General features: G+C 50.5%; 1 protein-coding gene across 4 annotated transcripts; it reads right to left on the bottom strand.

Annotated features, from left to right (window-relative positions):
* Positions 1-221: 221 nt before the first annotated feature.
* Positions 222-15,565, bottom strand: PLEKHB1 (pleckstrin homology domain containing B1). 4 transcript variants are annotated; one of them, XM_027039787.2, is made up of 8 exons: positions 15,364-15,565; positions 12,574-12,649; positions 11,279-11,431; positions 10,597-10,699; positions 9,464-9,503; positions 6,746-6,850; positions 2,136-2,235; positions 222-1,564 (listed from the first exon to the last, which is right to left on the bottom strand). In XM_027039787.2, the coding sequence occupies exons 1-8, from the start codon at positions 15,379-15,381 to the stop codon at positions 1,428-1,430; spliced, it is 732 nt and encodes a 243-aa protein (XP_026895588.1). In that variant the 5' UTR covers positions 15,382-15,565; the 3' UTR covers positions 222-1,427. The 4 variants fall into 4 exon arrangements, with proteins under 4 accessions (XP_026895588.1, XP_014931090.2, XP_014931091.2 ...); XM_015075604.3 differs by lacking the exon at positions 15,364-15,565 and adding an exon at positions 13,896-14,053; XM_015075605.3 differs by lacking the exon at positions 15,364-15,565 and adding an exon at positions 12,789-12,850.
* Between the last annotated feature and the right edge of the window lie 1,827 nt (positions 15,566-17,392).

Raw genomic sequence — 17,392 nt, 5'->3', positions numbered from 1 at the left:
ACCTACCACCTTATGGATGGGAAAACCAAGATCCAGACAGGTTAAGTGAATTGCCCCAAATTGCTCAGCTAAGATGCTGTCTCCAGTTCTACTTGCCCTCAGAATCCACACACTCTTCTTACTATACCAAAGAAGGCACAAGTAGGTGCTGAGTCCCAGGGAGACAAGTACCGTGGTGGGGAGGGGGAGGTGGACAAAAGAGCCAGAGCCAGAGCCAGGGCTAGAGCCAACCATATCTTTATTAGTCTCTGCAGCAGGGCCACTAGAGCCCATACCTACAAGGGAACTTTAGCAGGCTACTCTGGCTACTGGGTAGGAATGTTAGCACTTCTGTTAGGACAGGGTGGGAGAGGAAATTGTAAAGGAGCCAAATGGAGAGATTGCTGGGCCACTTACAGGGAGGCACACATGGGGCTTCCCACTGGATCAGGCCCTAGAGGTGAACACTGCCATCTCCCCCAGAGTGAAGGAAGAGACAAAGCCTAAGATGGTGACAGCCACAGTTATGGACAGAGGGCCAAGTTCCTGGGGACCAGGAATGCATTTCCTGATGGAAGCACCATCCTAGGGCTGGAGGTCCTGAACAGAGCTTATCTGCCCCCCAGCAAGGGGACCCCAGGTTCAACTCAATTGCTGCCCCAGGCACCCCTAACATGGGGAACAAGTGTTTTCTGAGCACTGAAGGAACAGGGGACCCTGGAAGCTGATAGTGGGAAGGATGGGGCTAACCTCAGAGAGTGTTTTGGATTTCAGTATGTGTCAGTATTAACAGGCAATATATTCATTATAGGCGCAATCATGAAACTTCCCTCCAAAAAGCTCACATCTCCCCTTTACCCAGCAAGCTCTTTAGCCTGGAGGGCCATCATGATCTTATCCCAGTCCCCACCCCAGCCTAAATGAACTTTTAATTCCTTGGACATGTCCACGATAATCTTTGCTCTGCACTCTTGCAACAACCCTACTCCTAGCCTACCTTCTGTTCTTTACCCTCATGTGTCAAAGGATTGATAACTCTGTCCTGTCAAGTGTTTGTTTACTTCTGTTTTTCCCAGCAACCATGGAGGTGCTGGAGGAAAAAACCTGACTCCTCGGTCTCCAGTACCTGGGAACGTTAAGTCACATGAGTCGTTTTCTGTGTCCTGGTGTATTGGAGGGAACCATGTCTATATGTGTCTGTAACAAAAGTCTGGGGTGTCTGGCAATAGATACAAGGATTTTGAGCTATGTTTGTGCCTGGGATGATAGCTTCTTGCAACGCAAGGGGTGAGAGTGGGGGGAGTGGGATATGGATGATCCAAGTCCAGGGGGACTAGTGGAGAAGAAGGAGCCGAAGTACAGCAGGACTTAAATCGTGGAGGGTGGGGTCAAGGAGGAAAAGGGGTCCGTTGCTCTAGGCGCAGGGTCCACACTCCCAGTCCCAGGGCTCAGAACCAACAGGGAGACCACATGAGCGAGCCGAGCGCGGCACCTGTGGCGGCCCCCGCGAGCATGCCCATGGCCAGCGGAGCGCCCGCACTGTAGCAGGGATCCTCCCGCACTACTACGTGCGTCACGCCGGGTCCTGTGGAGAGAGCGGTGAGGGACGGGGACTTCAGAGTAGGGAGAAGAGAGATCTTCACTCCTCTCCTCCCACTAGACTCATGCCCAACCCAGGGTAAGGAGCTGAGCCCACTCTTCTGCACCTCAATCGGAGAAACTGAGGCCTTGATGCGGAAAGGACTTGTACTCCTTCTCCAGGGCTTACTGGCCTTGTATCTGCTGGGACCATGGGGCTAGAGTGGAACAGCAAGGAAATCCAGTATCTCTAAGAACCTCCAGGCCACACCAGAGGATGGGCGTTCCCAACCGCCAGCCCCTGGGGCGCAAGGAGGCGGCCGCTCCCGCGTTAGCCACCAGGGGTCGCCAGCAGCTCAGAAACGGGTATTGCTGGTCAGACAGCCTAGAGAAGTGAGGTCAGTTCTGGAGTGTGGAGGTACACTGGTTCAAGAGATATTCCGAGTTTCGGGATGGGGAGGGCCCAGTGGTGGGTACCGCCTGGAAAAATCCGTGGTCCCCACAAGAGTGGTTTCTGTCCCAGCTGCAGGGGCCTGGGGCTGGATCTGGGCAGGGGGCGGGCCAGGCTGGAGACTTACCTGCATAGGGTGGTCCGTAGTAGCTGCGTACGTATGTGGCTTCATGAGCGTTGGGAGTTACCACCTCATAGTAGTCCTGGTACGGGCTGTAGACACGCACCTGGGGAGCCCCACTGGGTTACTGCCCAGAAACTCCCTGGCCCAGGTTTGGGCCCCTACCCACCACACCCTGCTTAGGTTCTTCTGGGCCTACAAAACCACTTTTTCAAGGTTAGAAATGGATCCCCAGGAACCAGCAAGCTCCTGGAGAAAGACCCTGCCTGCCCACATGGTCCATGGTCCTTGTCCTCTAAAACTGTAGCCCCTACATCCAGATCCCATTTTCTCACCCTACCCTCCTACCTATCACTCCCCTGGTCAAAAATCCTCCACAGTGGGGCACCTTGGTGGCACAGTTGTTTAAGTGTGGGACCCTTGATTTCCATACAGGTCATGATCTCATAATTTGTGAGCTTGAGCCCCAAGCCTGAGTCAGGATCTGTGCTGTCAGCCTGGGATTCTCTCTCTGTCTCTCTCTGTCTCTCTCTCTCTCTCTCTGTCTCTGCCCCTCCCCTGCTCATGTGCTCTCTCCACATAAACATTAAAAATATATAGATTTTTAAATTCCCCATGGCTCCCAACTTCCCTATGTAATCTAATATTTGCTAGCTGCTCTCCAATGGTCCCATTTGGAGAAAGCCAATGGATTTTTCTACTCTCCTAGTCACTAGGTAGGGCATCTGGCCAGCCCCCAGGCCCGGAAGTAAAAGCAGGTTGGGGAGGAAGGAAAAGAAAGGAGGGGATGGATGGAAAGTAACTAAAGTATTATCAAGCATCCACCATGTACCAGGTTCTGAGGGAGGTGTTCATATGTATTACTTCCTCTAATCCTTACTGCAGGCATTATTATCTCCACATTACCACAGAACTGGGGGTGGGAGGCTCTGAGAAGAATGGTCATTTTTCTCTCTCTGAGGGAGGAAAGCAGTCTCTCCATTAGAATCAACCCCTCAAAGCCTAACTCAGAAATCATCCACTCCAGGAAGCCCTTTTGGTTTCAGAAAGAATTCTTTCTTCCTAAGTTCTCTATGGACTATCTTTCCTCCTGGACTTTCCTGCCTGTACCCCAAATGTGAGCTACTTATAGACATGGACTCTGATTAATTTCTGTTACATACAGGATCTAGTGAATAGCAAGAACCAATAAATATACGCTGAATTAAATAGAAACTCCTAATCCATGCCCCTCATTTTACCCATGAGGGAGTAGACCTAGAGAGGGAGCAAGATCCCCTAGTCTCCTGGCTCCTTCTTAGCCCCCTTCTACTCTATATCTCTCTCAGACTAGGTGTCGCCCCTGAATGGTCCAACTCCTCTTAGAAGTCAGGTGTCTTAAACTCCACCTATCTCGAAGGGATTTCATCACCTTTCTATCTCCTGAACCTGCTCTTCCACAAATGCTTTTCTCTAAATGCCACTACCACGTACTCAAACCAAGGCATCAGGTTGGCACTCTCATCTTCACACGCTTGTCTTCCATATCACACCAGCCACCAAGTCTCATGATTTTATCTTCTCACTATGCTCTTCTGTCCATCCTTTTGGCCAGTGCCAAGAGAATAATAAGCCATTGATTTGGCAACTTGGAAGTTGTGGATGACCTTGAAAAAACATTTTTCAGAGGAGTGGTTGGGGGGAGAATCCAGACTATGGAGAGTTGAAGAATGGTTGAGAAATAAGGGATGGAATCAACATGTCATGACATCCCTTTCAAGAAATTTGGTTGTAAAGGGGTTTCTCTAAATACATACCTGTGATTTCAAATCTCCATGCCATTTCTTTTTTTTTTTTTTTTAATGTTTATTTATTTTTGAGAGAGGGAGGCAGAGCACAAGCAGGGGAGGGGCAGAGAAAGAGGGAGACAGAATCCAGAGCAGGCTCCAGGCTCTGAGCTGTCAGCACAGAACCTGACACGGGGCTTGAACTCACAAACCACGAGATCACAACCTGAGCCAAAGCCTGACCCTGAACCTCCTGAGCCACCCAGGCACCCCTCCATGCCATTTCTCTTTGATGAGGATGCCTTTCTTCCCTTTTTTCATTCAATTACCTAACTTATCTTTCAGACTGAACCCAAGTATTACTCTCCCTGAACCTCCCTGTTCTGTTGGGAGAACAGACTTAGCCCTTAGACTCTCCTTATCACAGCACCAGTCACTCTGCAGTGTCATTGTTTGTATCCCTTTGAGTGTGTGTCTCTCCCATCAGACTTGAGACCCACAAGGGGGTCTAATTAGGCCTCATTGGAACATGATAGCTGCCTAATGTACTGAATTTATCTCAAGTGAGTCAAATACAGAGCCAGACTGAACTAAGGTCACCCAGCTCTAAGTCCAGCCTCAATTTAGGGACAATGACCAGTTCCAGGGTAACACAGTAGGCTCAAACAATGCTCAGTCTCAAGTGACTTCCCTCACTGTGCTCTTCCCTAAAAGTGATCCAATAGAGCTTTCTGGTGGTGGGTAGCCAGGATCTAAGCTCCATGCCTGGAAGGGTCTAGAGAGATCCAAGCACTCAGATCCCCATTTTTATTTGTAGAGACTTTAGGATCTAGAGCCTGTATCTGCACGGCAGCTGCACAGTGAGCCTGTGGCCTCATCTGGCCTCAGAGAGAATGGAAAACACCAACTCATGCCCCTTGGCGGCACCTGTTTCTACCCTATAGGTCTGGGAGGCCCAGAGGTAAACTCATATGGGTCACCTGGCAACGAGGCAGGTTTTCCTCCAGGGACCTTAGGGACAGAACCTAAGGGCTTGATCCTGATCCTCTCCCTTTTTGCAAGCCCAGCCCCTTTTGCAAGTGCAGGGTCAGCCAATCAGGAGGCCACATACAAATAAGTTCCCTTCCCTCAGAAAAGCTGTTGTTATAAGGTTTACAGCTTTTTAAACCCCATTTTTAGGCATCCCCACTTTAAACAAACTTACATCTTTGGGGTGCCTGGGCGGCTCAGTCGGTTAAGCGTCTGGCTTCGGCTCAGGTCATGATCCCACTGTTTGTGTGTTTGAACCCCGCATCTGGGTCTGTGCCGACAGCTCAGAGCCTGGAGTCTGCTTTGGATTCTGTGTCTCCCTCTCTTTCTGCCCCTCCTCCGCTTGTGTTTTCTCTCTCTCTCTCTCTCTCTCTCTCTCTCTCTCTCTCTTTCTCTCTCTCTCTCAAATAAACATTTAAAAAAAAAATCTTTAAACAAACTTGCATCCTCATTTGGGTAGGGGGGATGTCTCAGAATGCTGGGATGGGAATCCTAGTCCTGCCACTGAAGAATCAAGTGTCCCGGTCAAGTTATGTAGCCTCTCAGAGCTTTAGTTTTTACATCTGTTAATAGGGATAGTCTTTCCTACAATGTCTTTCCTACAATGCCCACTCCCAAGGCACAGTGAGAATCCAACTGAGCCACGTCTATGCACCTGGACCTAGGTAGACCTAGCCTTCTGGGTTCAGTGGTTCTGCACATCAGAATTACCTGAATGACTTTTTTAAACCACAGATTTCCAAGGCCCCACTCCAGACCTACAAAATTAGAGCATCCAGAGGTAGGATATGAACGTTTAGATTTTTTTTTTTTTTAAGTCCTGAAGTGATTCTAACTCACAGCCACATCAAACACCACTGTACTAGAAAAGGAGTTCACAGTTGACTATAAGACCACCAGCACTCGAAGATAGGCCCCCACTGTACCCACCCCATGCCCTGCTGAGCACTGGGGACAGAGATAGGATTCATCCCCCAATCGTGCTTTCCAGAAATTCTGGGGTAGGAGGAAGGGAGACAGATGTGGACTAAATTATGATATGTGACAGTGATGCCATTAACAGAGGTTTTTCACTCCTCCTTCCTCCCTTTAGTCATTCACTCATTCGCTCATTCGGTGAACACTGCCTGAGGCCCACCTGTGCCCCAGCTCCATGCACCGGGAAGAAGGAGGGTCAAAACAGACTGTCCCTATCACCGAGTACTCATTGAGCACCTGCTGTATACCCAGCACTGAGCCAGGCTCCATAGAGGCAGAGCTGATCAGACCCAGTCTTCGCCTTGGAGGAAGTCCCAGGTCTCATGGGAGAATAGAGACCGAAATAAAGGGACTTGAAAGAGGCCTAATAAGATGATACTAAGCATTAGTGCAGCAGGCTGTGAAGGGAGTGACGATACCTGGAAGTCTGGGAAGTCCTCCCTGAGGAGGTGGTAGCCTTTGAAGTGGCTCTTAGAGGCTAAGCATCAGTTTGTCAGAGGAATAAGGAAACTAAGAGTCTTCACGGCAGAGAGAACAGCATCTGCAAAGCCTGGGAAGAGGCAAGAGGTCTGGTGCAGCTGGGAAGCTGGAGGAGCAGCTACAGCACAGGGGATGAGGGGATGTGGTAGGTGAGATTGGCTCAGGCTGGATCCTGAGAGAATGGGACATGAGATCCTTGAGATCTCAGGCTGGATCCTTGAGAATGGGACTGTGGTTGGTGTTCTGTGAGTGATAGGTAGCCATGTAATGTTTGTGAGCAGAGAAGGGATGTGACTGGGCCCAGTTTTGGAGGCACATCTTTGTGGCCAGAATGGAGGCAGGGAGGGCTGAGCCAGCACTTACCCAGATCCGCCTCTCAACCTTACAGGGGCTCCACGAGCGGGTCACACACCTGACCTTGGGGCAAACCCGGCGGCTCCTGGGAGGGACGGTGGCTCCGGTTGGGGCCTGCTCAAGCCACAGAAACCCAAGAAGGGGGAGGGAGGGAGGTGTCAGTGGTCCTCTACATCTGGAGAAACTCAGTTTTTAACAGGCCCAACCTGAGCCCTCTGCCAGCTGGGCAGTGGAAAGAGTGGTCCTCTTCCTCCTCAGCCCATGGTAATGGAGGGAGGCTTAGAGGGGGACACTTTGCCAAAGTTACCCAGAGAAGGATCAGTAGTGTCCCTCCATAATTAGCCCACCTTCACCGGTTTTAGGCTGCTGAGGCTCTCAGTCTCCAGAAAGAACAGAACAACTCTGATCTGCCCTCCCACCCACCTGTCCTCCCCTTCACTGGCCTCCCAGCCTTGTCCTTGGCTGTGACCCTGGCCCTATATTCCCTGGAAGAGCCTCTGTCCAGAGTGGGGTATAAATCTGCAGGACATGGAGGGACAAAGCGCAGGTCATTCCTACATAGGCACAGAACAGAGAGAAGTCACGGACACAGGCATGAACACTCAGAGACAAGCAGACACTGGTACAAAGACTGAGGCACAAACACATTCCACTCAAGCAAGCCCTGGGATCAGACAGGTGTGTGTGACGGTGGACAGTGGGAGGGGGAGTAGAGGGTCAGAGCAGAGACTGGTAAGCAGAGCAGCAGGAAGGTGCACAGGCAGAGGAGGAACAAGGCAGCTTCATAGAGTCACAGAGTGCAGAACAGAACGGTCAGCCCTCACCTCCTTCTGCCTCTTTTGGGTGGGACTCCTTTGCTCTGCATATGGGGAATTTGGAGCTCAGAGCCAGGTTAGCCAACAGGGGTGTCTCCGCCTTGTAGACCACTGCTCCAGCCTCCTCACTTCCAGCTTTTTCTAATCCAGTTTCCACCCAGAAGCCTGAATCTGCTCCCCAAAGTCTGGCCAAGTCCCCCCTTCTTAATGCCCTTTGTCATTCCCCACGATGCTCCTCAGAGGTCATTTCCCCCATTTCTTTCCCTCCATGTATTATCGTCCAGCCAGGACAGACTCCTGGCACTTACACACACATACACACACGTGCACATCTCACCCCTCACCTCTGCTCATGCAGTTCTTTCTACCAGTAATGCCCTTCCCTCCAAATCTCACTGACCTAGGCTCCAATACAGGCTCTTCCGCTGACTTAAGACTATGAGGCTTTGGACAAGTCACTTCCTCTCTGAACCTCACCTTCCCTATCTGTAAAATGGAACTAAAAGTACAGCCCTACCGGAGCTGTTGGAAGATTAAATGATATAACTGACGGCAGGTACTGAGCACAATGCTCAGCCCTCAGCAGGTGCATGTCTAAGAAGGGTTCTAAATGCAATCCAGTCTTCTCTGGTACTTTCCAGCAGAGTCTCTCTAGGTGAGATTGGGCTCCACTGCACCACACATAGAAGGAGCAAGCACACAATGTGGAGTCAGGCAGATGGGGTCAAGGCCAAGCTGGGCTATCATTGAGCTGGGGGCCTAGGGCAGCTCCTCAAACCCACACCTCCATCAATCACTAGGCTCTGTTGACTCTACCTCCTAAATATGTCTTATCCTCATTAGCAAGGCCTTAGACCAGACCTCCAGCCAGTCAGTAGGACTCTGTCCCAGCCTTCTAACTGGTCTCCTGGCATCCACTCTTACCCTCTACAGGCCATTCCCTACCTACCAGCCAGACTATATTTTTAAAACACAAATCTGGTCTGATCTGTTCATATCATCCCACTACTTAAAAGCTTTCAATGACTTCCTGGTGTTCTTAGCAGAAACCAACATCTTAACACATCCCATAATGCCTGGCCCTGCCAACCCTCCTTCTCCCTTGCTCTCCCTTCCTAAGCTCCAGCTGCCCCAGCCTTCATTCTGTTCTTAAACTTACTGAAGTCTTACCCTTTCTCAGGGCCTTTGCACATGCAGTTCCTCTGCCTGGAAAGCTGTTCCCTTTACCCCACCCCACCCCTTCTACACAGTCAATTTCTGTTTATCCTTCAGGGTCTCACCTTTACCTTGTCTGAACTCTCTTCTGGACCAGGCCACCAAGGTGGTCACACATTGAATGCACGGTGCACATCTCTGTCAAAGCAGTTACCACCGTTGCAATAGAATCATTAACTGTGTGATTAGTTGCTTCCTCACACCCGGCTGCCCACTAGATTGAATCCAGGAGAACAGGGCCAACATCTCTTTACTTAGTTCACCTCTGATCCCTGCCCTTTGTCAGAGTGCCTGAATATAGTAGGAACTCAGTAAATACTTGTTGTGTGGATGAATGAAGCTCAATCTTATTCTTTGCAGAGAGGTAATAATAATCCCAGCCTCACAGGACTGTTGTCAGGAGTAGGTGGAACTGCACCTGTGTCACACCTAGCACATAATAGTTGCTCAATAAAAGATAGTTTCTTTGCCCCAGCTTACATGCCACCCCCTACAGTCTCTCTCTCTTCTCCAAGCACCAGTTGTCTGTCTTCTGTCCTTTTACACTTGGACTCACAGTCTCTGAGTCCACACAAGCCTATTCACTCACATATATGGGAATTGAGAATTCCTGGCAGATGGAGACCGAGTCTGAGTCACCCATGATTCCATGGCAGGAAGGGGTGGGGAGGGGAAAAGGAGGGAATGGGGGGCTCACCGGGGTAGAATTCGCCTCCAGTAACGCCGTCTTCCACGCTCTGCAAAGCAAACCCATCAGACCTTGAGGAGGGAGTTTGGGAGATTGGGCCCCTAGCTGTTAGGACTTTCGTCCTCAACACAGCCTCAGCCCCAGTCTCCTGTAAATCAGGGAGGTCCCCTTGACCCCCTTGGGTAGACAAAACCCCTCTCCCACCCCAGTCACACAGACAGAGCCCTCATTTGAGCTGGAGGCTCCTAATTCATTCTTAGTCCACAGTCTTCCCCTCTTCCAGCTTCCCCGTCTAGACACAAGACAGCTGGGCTTGGGTGGTCTCTTCGGGGCCTTCGGATTCTGGCATGCTTGGGCTGGTTCTCTAGCTGCAGCTCACCTCCACACCCCAAACCTACACACACACAGTTCCCCAACGCTCTGACCCCAGAGCCCTGTGAGGGCCGAGTGGACACAGGACAATCAGGCCTTTGTTGGTTGCCATGGCACCTGGCTAGGGTGGACAAGGCGGCTCTGTGCTTTGTCGGGCCAGAGCTCAGCTTCCCCCACTCCCACACGCCCCATCTCTTTCACTCTCCTACAATGCAAAGGCCTACTGACTCCACGGCCCGAGGGTAGGAAGGGAAAGAATGTGAGTAAGCAGACACACCCGGCCTCACAGTGTGGATCTGCATCGGACACTGGCATGTCTCTGCAACACAGTGGGCTGCCTCTGTGAGGCGGGGCAGGGTCTCCACCTCAGATCAAAGGCCACCCACTAAGGCATCTCCTCAGGAGGCAGTGGGAAGGGAGGTCCTTTACAGATGCCACAGGGTTGTCTGTTCCATATCACCCCCAAGTGAGCACTCATCTCAGAGCCTGCTAAATACACGACCCTGTATGATCAAGGACCACACACCTGAGGCCGGTGTGCCCAGTCCTCCCTCCATAGTCCCGGGTTCCATCACAGGGTGATGTGAGGACTTTTCTGGGTACCACACCAATCACCACGAGCCATTCAAATCCACTCTGCCCAACCTCTTCCCTGTTGACTGATCTTTGTCCCCTCTTCCTACACTTTGGGAATCAGAAGGCCCAGTGAGGAGGAGGCATCTGGTTACGTTCCCCAAGATCTCTCCCTATCCTCTCCTAAGAGGACTTACACGGCATCATCCTTGGTCTCTGCGCACAGATACAGGCGGGAGCCCTCCCGGAGGTTCACAATCAGCAGGCCGTCTCGGCTCCGGCCCTCTGGGGGCTGCACATCTAAGACAGACACACACATATGGGGTTTCCACGGGGCACAGGCCCCAGTAAACCAGAAACAAGAATAGGGACGGACTTCCAGGTCCTGTTTATTGGCCATTGCCAACCTCTTCTGATCTCACACACTTTCTCTGGGATTCTGCTTTACTCTTCAGAGCCTTTCAACCTTTCCACGTTGCCTATTGCCATAGTTAGACATCTATCAGTTACCCTGTTATGACTGTGGCCTGAGCCCTGGTTGAGGAGATTTGCTCTGTGACTCTGGGCCAGTCACTTAACCTCCCTGATCCTCCTTATCTCTTTTCATCTTTATCCAGTTTCTAGCACCCAGAGGGCAGGAACCTTGTCTGACTTGCCTCTGTGACCCCAGCATAGTACCCAGGCCCAGCACAGGGTAGGAACTCAATAAGGAACCGCTATCTTAATTCAAACCCACATGAGTTGGAGTTGAGAGACCCAGAAGCAATGTCTATGGAAGCCCTCTGAAGCTGGCAAGAGCCTCATGCAGATGTTATCAGACAGACACAATGGGAAGGCCATGGACATAGTCACAGTGCCAGAGGGAAAAGGGCTTCTCACCGTGGCACTCTTGGCCGATCTTTATGCTGCGGACATTGAACTGGATGAGCACGCGATCCTCCTCGTCCTGTGCAGTCTCATCATGGTAGTAGCCCAGGGTCCCATCCAGCCACAAGGCAAACCAGTTTCGCTTCCAGCGGCGGAGGATGGAGCCTGTGCAATAGTTCACATTTGCTAGGCAGGCTGATTTCAGAGCCTGCTAGGGGGCAGGAGCACTGGACGGGCTCCCAGAATCCCCTCACCCACAGCCCCCAGTGTTATAACATGCCTTTCTTGTCTATCTACCCCCTGAAATGATGGCAGAACCTCTTTCTGCCTTGCTCACCTAGTGCCTCCCATTGGGCCTAACACATAGCAGAGGCTCCATAAATGTGTTGAATGGTAAATGAATGACCAGATTTCTTCCTTGGGGGCTTCCAAGGCCAAGCCCCAAGTTTCAAGGGCAAAGGCCTCTTCCTACCCTGAGCCTCCATCTAATCCCTTATCTTGCACTTGTGTGACAGTTGTTTCTGTAGTGTCAGCCTCTTCTACCAGACTGGGGTGTCCACAGCTCCCCACCCTGGACTTAGCACCCAGCAGGACCTGGGTTCAGTGTTTGCTGAATTGAATGAACTGAGAATGGGTCATGGGGTGTTGGAGAACTCCTAACCCAGGAGAGCTCTTCTTCAGATCATGATTCTGGTCAGAGGTGGGTCTGGAAGCCTGAGCCCTACCTTTGTACATTTTACGACTGAAAATCTTAACAGAAAAGGCAAAGTCATAAAGAAGCTTCTTAAGGCTTTACAGATCCCAAAGCATAGAGGCGTTTTCATATTATTCTGAGCCTTGTTCCATGGCCAGCCCTGGGCTAGTGCTGTGGATATGCAGAGCATCAAACCCAGTCCATGCCCTCAAGGAGCTCACAGTCTGGGGTCAGTATGGAGTGGGGGAGTGGTAAGACCCATAGATGAAGGCAGTTACATTATAGGGGGATCCGTGCTATAACAGAGGTATGCATAACGCACTGGGAACCGTGTAGGGAGCCTCTAACCCAGCTTGGTGCTACAGCAGAGGCGGAGTGGAGGTTAGAGGAAAAGTAAGAGAAGGCTTCTCCCAGAAGGGGACATTTTCCAAGCAGTCAGGAATAGGAAGGACACTCCAAGCAGAGGAAAGAGTATAAACAAAGGAGAAAGGGTAAAAAGGGTCTTGTTTCTTGGGAGAAGGGTTCACTGCGGCACACCTAACAAGCCACTTCCTTTACCCCTGTCCCTGGACAAGGTACACAATGGACAAGGATTTGGCCCAAGGTTACTTACTCTGTCTCCACAGCCAGCCGCCCCTCACCAGGGCCATTTCTTCAAAAGGACTTTCCAGGGTGGAGTCAGGCGGAACCTGTCGGAGGATTCACAGGACACACAAGCCTCATCAGCAGCTCCGGGGCAGCTCTCCAAAGAGAAGCCCCCGCCCTGCTCTCCCTGGGAAAGCCACTGAGGAAACGTGGAAACGTTTAAGGGAGTGTTAGTAAACAAACAAGGGCAAGCCTGCCGGTCTCCTTCTCCTTCTCGGTCTCCTTCTCCTTCTCAGCTCTAGAAAGATAATGGGAGCACTGTCCTCGTGGGGTCAGCAGGGCAGCCACCCGTTGTGCGGGGGTGGGGGTCAGGAGCCTGGATTCCAATCTCAGCTCCATAACCTTTGCCATGTCCCTTCTCTCTGGCTTCTGTTTCTAGATTTGTGTCTATGAGGCAAGTAGAGGCTGGAGTGGGGAACAGTTAACAATGTTGGAAACCCTGGGATTTTGAAATGCTGGCAGCGCAGAATATTAGAATCATGACAATGAATGAGGGACTTACATGATAAAAAAAAAAAGCTTCCTTCCCATTTGAATCTCACCTGAGCCGTTTACAAAGTGTGTAAAATAATAGTTCAATAGCTTCTATTATTGACTGAGCATTATATGCTGGATATGCTTCTCAGTGCTTTTGTCTATTATCTCATTGAAACCTCACGAAAATCCTTGTTACTCCCAGAAAACAGTCCTGGAGAAGTTCAACCACTTACGCAGATCCCCTCGATTAGTAAACAGAGGAGCCAGCATTCACACCCAGCAGTCCCAGCTTCTAACCATTACAACAGTAGGAGCTTTTAAAACTCTCAATACCCAGGTCATACCCCATAACAATTAAATCAGAAGGTCTGGGGCTGGGACGCAAGCATTGATAGTTTTTAAAGATCCCAGGTGATTCTAATGTGCAGCCAAGTTCTGAAACCACTGCATGTACTATACCACGTCACCTTGTACCCACTGTAACTCTGTTGGATGGGTAGAATCTTGACTCCTATTTTACAGATGGACAAACTGAGGGACAGCAAACGACTTGTCCGTGTATGTGATGGAGCTTGGACTGGAATCCAGGTTCCCTCTGTTCCTGAGGGCGACTTACTTGCGAATAGGTGGCTCTGCCCCTCCCCCACCTGCTTACACCTGTTACTGCGTAGCAAGAGCTGGAACACCTGAGCTGGAAGGCCTGGCTTTGTCCCTACTTCTCCTGCCCCTCCCTCCCCTCTCCAAGCCCTACACTGGTCAGACAAAGAGGGTCAGGTGCAAACTCCCTCTCCAGCCTCCCCTTGATGCACCCACCTGTCTACACCTGTGGCGGATGCTGCTGCCAAAACGGCCGCTACTTGATGCTTGCTGTTACCCAACCTGCTGCGCCTGCGCTTTGTGTGCCCCAGAGAGCCTGGGGCATTTCAATACCCGGGCTGCGCCCCTGGCCTGGCTGCCCCTGGGCCCCGCCCCCAGGTCCCGCCCCATCTCCTGGGAGGGGATGGGGCGGGGAGAGATGCGCGATCACGAGGCATTCTGGGACTTGTAGTCTGAAGCCCTAGAGCTGGATTGCACAAGGCCTGTCCTGGGTGGAAACCCTGTGTTGACCTGGAGCACAGGTGAGCAGATGCACCTGCAATTTTATTTTGCCAAGACATCTGTGCACTCATTTATCATGAAATACATTTCCTAAGAATCATTAACTCATTCTGTAGAAAAAAGTAAGGTAGTAAGTAAGTAAGCCAGGCTCCTAGTCTTGTCACGTTTTTTCAATACTCGGTTTGTGCCTGGCACTGTTCTGGATGCTAGTGGAGGGCACAAAGGAGCATCTGACAAGGCCTTCCCTCCTTCCTTCCCCAGCTTCCAGTCTGGTAGGGTAGACTAAATGGAAACACAAGTAGAGCACAGGGTATGATTTAACAATGGGAGAAAAGAGTCTGACTTTGCCCAGGAGGTTCAGGAAGGCCTCCCAAGGAGGCTAAAAAGGGTTCTTGAGGGATGAGTAGTTTCCCAGGGGGTAGACCTAAGAGAATCATATGAGCACTGATCAGAAAGTTCAAAAGATAGGGCAGCTGGGTGCCCCAGGCAGTTAAATGTCTAACTTCAGCTCAGGTCATGATCTCATGGTTCATGGGTTCAAGCCTTGTGTCGGGTTCTCCTGACAGCTCAGAGCCTGGAGCCTGCTTTGGATTCTGTGTCTCCCTCTCTCTTTGCCCCTCCTCAGCTCGTTGTCTGTCTCTCTCTGTCTCAAAAATGAATAAACATTAAAAAAATTTTTTTAAAAAGGAAAGTTCAAAAGAATATGCAGTATTTCAGTGTGTTTGGAAAGTACAGTGCAGGGGTGGGGAGGGCATGGGGAGTGGAAAGGGATGAAGCTACAGGTTTTGCAAGGACATAACATGAAGCCTGGGATGACAGGCTCAAGACTTACTTGGGTATTATGACATAGTGACTGGAGCTTTGGGGGTGGGGGTTTCAAGATGGAGAGTTAGGTGGTTTGATTTGTGGGTAGAAAAGATCTCTCTAGGGCATAGTCAAAAATGATTGAAGGAGGCCCACTGGAGAAAGAATATTGTTTCTGTATCTACAACCTGGGCTCCTCTTCCAGGATCATTTCCTGAATAGCTTAACCCCACCAAACCCCAACTAAGAGCAGATCCAGGATGTCATTCAGAGAACAGGGATGTCAGGGCCTGAAGGGCTCTTGGTCCTAAACCCCGTCTGAGAGGGGCACCCACCCTGCCCTGGACCCTTCTTCCTGTCCCAGAGACCTGTTCCTTACCGGGGCTGCAGGACTCATGGTTCCTGGGCGGCCAGGGCAGCATTTCCCAGAAGGTTCCTGCAGGGGGTCATTTTCCTGAGCGCCTTAAGAGATAAAGGGATCAGGAAGATGCTACCAAGTGAGAGCCGGAAGGGGGAGGTAAGAGGAGGCATACAGATCCTAGAGAAAAATCGTCCTCCCTCTCCAGTCACTCCCCAACCTCCCGGACTGATCTCATCTGCTGACCTTCATTCAGTTCATTGGGTAACAAATCATCGGTAATTTGGTTGTGGTCTTGGCCTAGTATCTCTAAGATTCCCGAAGCAGGGGGGGCCGGGCCTCCTCCCACGGTCGGGGCGTGGCTAAATCTGCTTTCTCCAGCCTGGCTGGACAGGGCCATCACCCCAGTCCTGGCTGCACAGCCTGGCTCTTTAAGCTTTCTCTCGCTTCTGAATTTCTGTAATCCTGACCTTGAGCCACCCCAGCGCTTCGCCCCTTCGTGCTGTGCGCGCCTTGCTGAAGGATTCGCCATGACCAATCCTATTAGCCGCTGAGCTCCTACGTCTCCGTGCATCCCCAGGAACCAGCTTTACCAAACCACAGTGCCTTTCTGACCCTGAAACGTCTCACCCCTGCCTTCTCCTAATTAAATATCCGCCTCACAGTGCAAGGAAGGAAGGGAGAGAGTAAGGGAGGGAATACAGACGGTAAGGAAGGGAAGGAAGAGAAGGAAGTGGAGGAAGAAAGGAAGGCAGGAAGAAGGAAGGAAGAGAGGGAAGGAAGGTAGAAAGGTGGTAGAGAAGGGAAGGAGAAGCAGAAAGGAAGGATGAACGGAAGGAAGGAAGGAAAGGGTGGAGCTGGCCTCAGGAAATCTAGACCTGGATTCTGCCCCTCTCCCCAACTCTCCTTGCTCCCCTCTGTGAGGGGCTGTTTGGTGTCCTTCATAGAGGAGTGGGGGAACAGGGCAGACAGCTCCTAGATTACATACTCAGGATTTAGCAACTATATGAAAAGGGAAGATTCTCCTGCAACAGTGTGTAATTCAGGGGGACGAGTCCTCCACCACCCTCCCAAAGAGGGGGTGCTATGACAAGAAAAAGGAGAATGGTGAGTGGCAAACTAAAACCACGGGTACCTGTACAGAATCTAAATGCAGCCCCATCTGGCGTATGTGTCTAAAATGTTGGTCAATGGCCCTCTTTGAGAAGCTGACAAAGGGGCGCCTGGGTGGCTCAGTCGGTTAAGCGTCCGACTTCGGCTCAGGTCATGATCTCATGGTACGTGAGTTCAAGCCCTGCGTCGGCCTCTGTGCTGACAGCCTGGAGCCTGCTTCAGATTCTGTGCCTCCCTCTCTCTCTGACCCTCCCCCGTTCATGCTCTGTCTCTGTCTCAAAAATAAATAAACATTAAAAAATTAAAAAAAAAAAAAAAAGAGAGAGAGAGAGAGAAGCTGATAAAGGAGCCTGGAGCCTGCTTCAGATTCTATGCCTCCCTCTCTCTCTGACGCTCCCCCATTCATGCTCTGTCTCTCTCTGTCTCAAAAATAAATAAACATTAAAAAATTAAAAAAAAAAATAAGAGAGAAGCTGATAAAGGGTGTAGATTCTGCTCGCGGGAAAAAATGCACACACATACACATTTTACATTTTGCATGTAATTCCTGGGAGTTCATAGACCCTGAAGCCATGACGATTACTGCTGAGATTGTCTTTAATTTCCAGAGCTGTGTAGACTGTTGGAAAGAGTGTGGGTCAACAGGTGAGAGATGCTGAAAGCATAGCAGGAGTCCCAGCTCAAAAATCTTGGCTTTGAGAGACTGTTTAATCTACTGAAATGTATTGAGACCAACAAGCTAACAAGTAACTTTCAGGTTTCTCTTGTAACTGTGGTGCATAGAACCATTGGCAGAGAACAAGTATTTGGCTATTTCAAATGTCTCTAGTGGGTGAACAGTTCATATAATATATTGTTTAGAGAATAGTGAACTAGCTCATCAAGTTAAAATTTACCACTCATATTTTCAAGACAGTATGATATAATGCGAATAACA

Source organism: Acinonyx jubatus, chromosome D1, assembly GCF_027475565.1.
Source record: "Acinonyx jubatus isolate Ajub_Pintada_27869175 chromosome D1, VMU_Ajub_asm_v1.0, whole genome shotgun sequence".
Lineage (NCBI taxonomy): Eukaryota > Metazoa > Chordata > Mammalia > Carnivora > Felidae > Acinonyx > Acinonyx jubatus.
Note: the sequence above shows the minus strand (reverse complement) of the source record. Positions and strands in the feature narration are given on the sequence as shown.

Coding starts and splice junctions, on each gene's coding strand:
- PLEKHB1 (XM_027039787.2), bottom strand. Junction 6,851..9,463: donor TGGAGGCGAATTCTACCCCG/GTGAGCCCCCCA, acceptor TGGCTTGAGCAG/GCCCCAACCGGAGCCACCGT. Junction 1,565..2,135: donor CTACGGACCACCCTATGCAG/GTAAGTCTCCAG, acceptor CTCTCTCCACAG/GACCCGGCGTGACGCACGTA.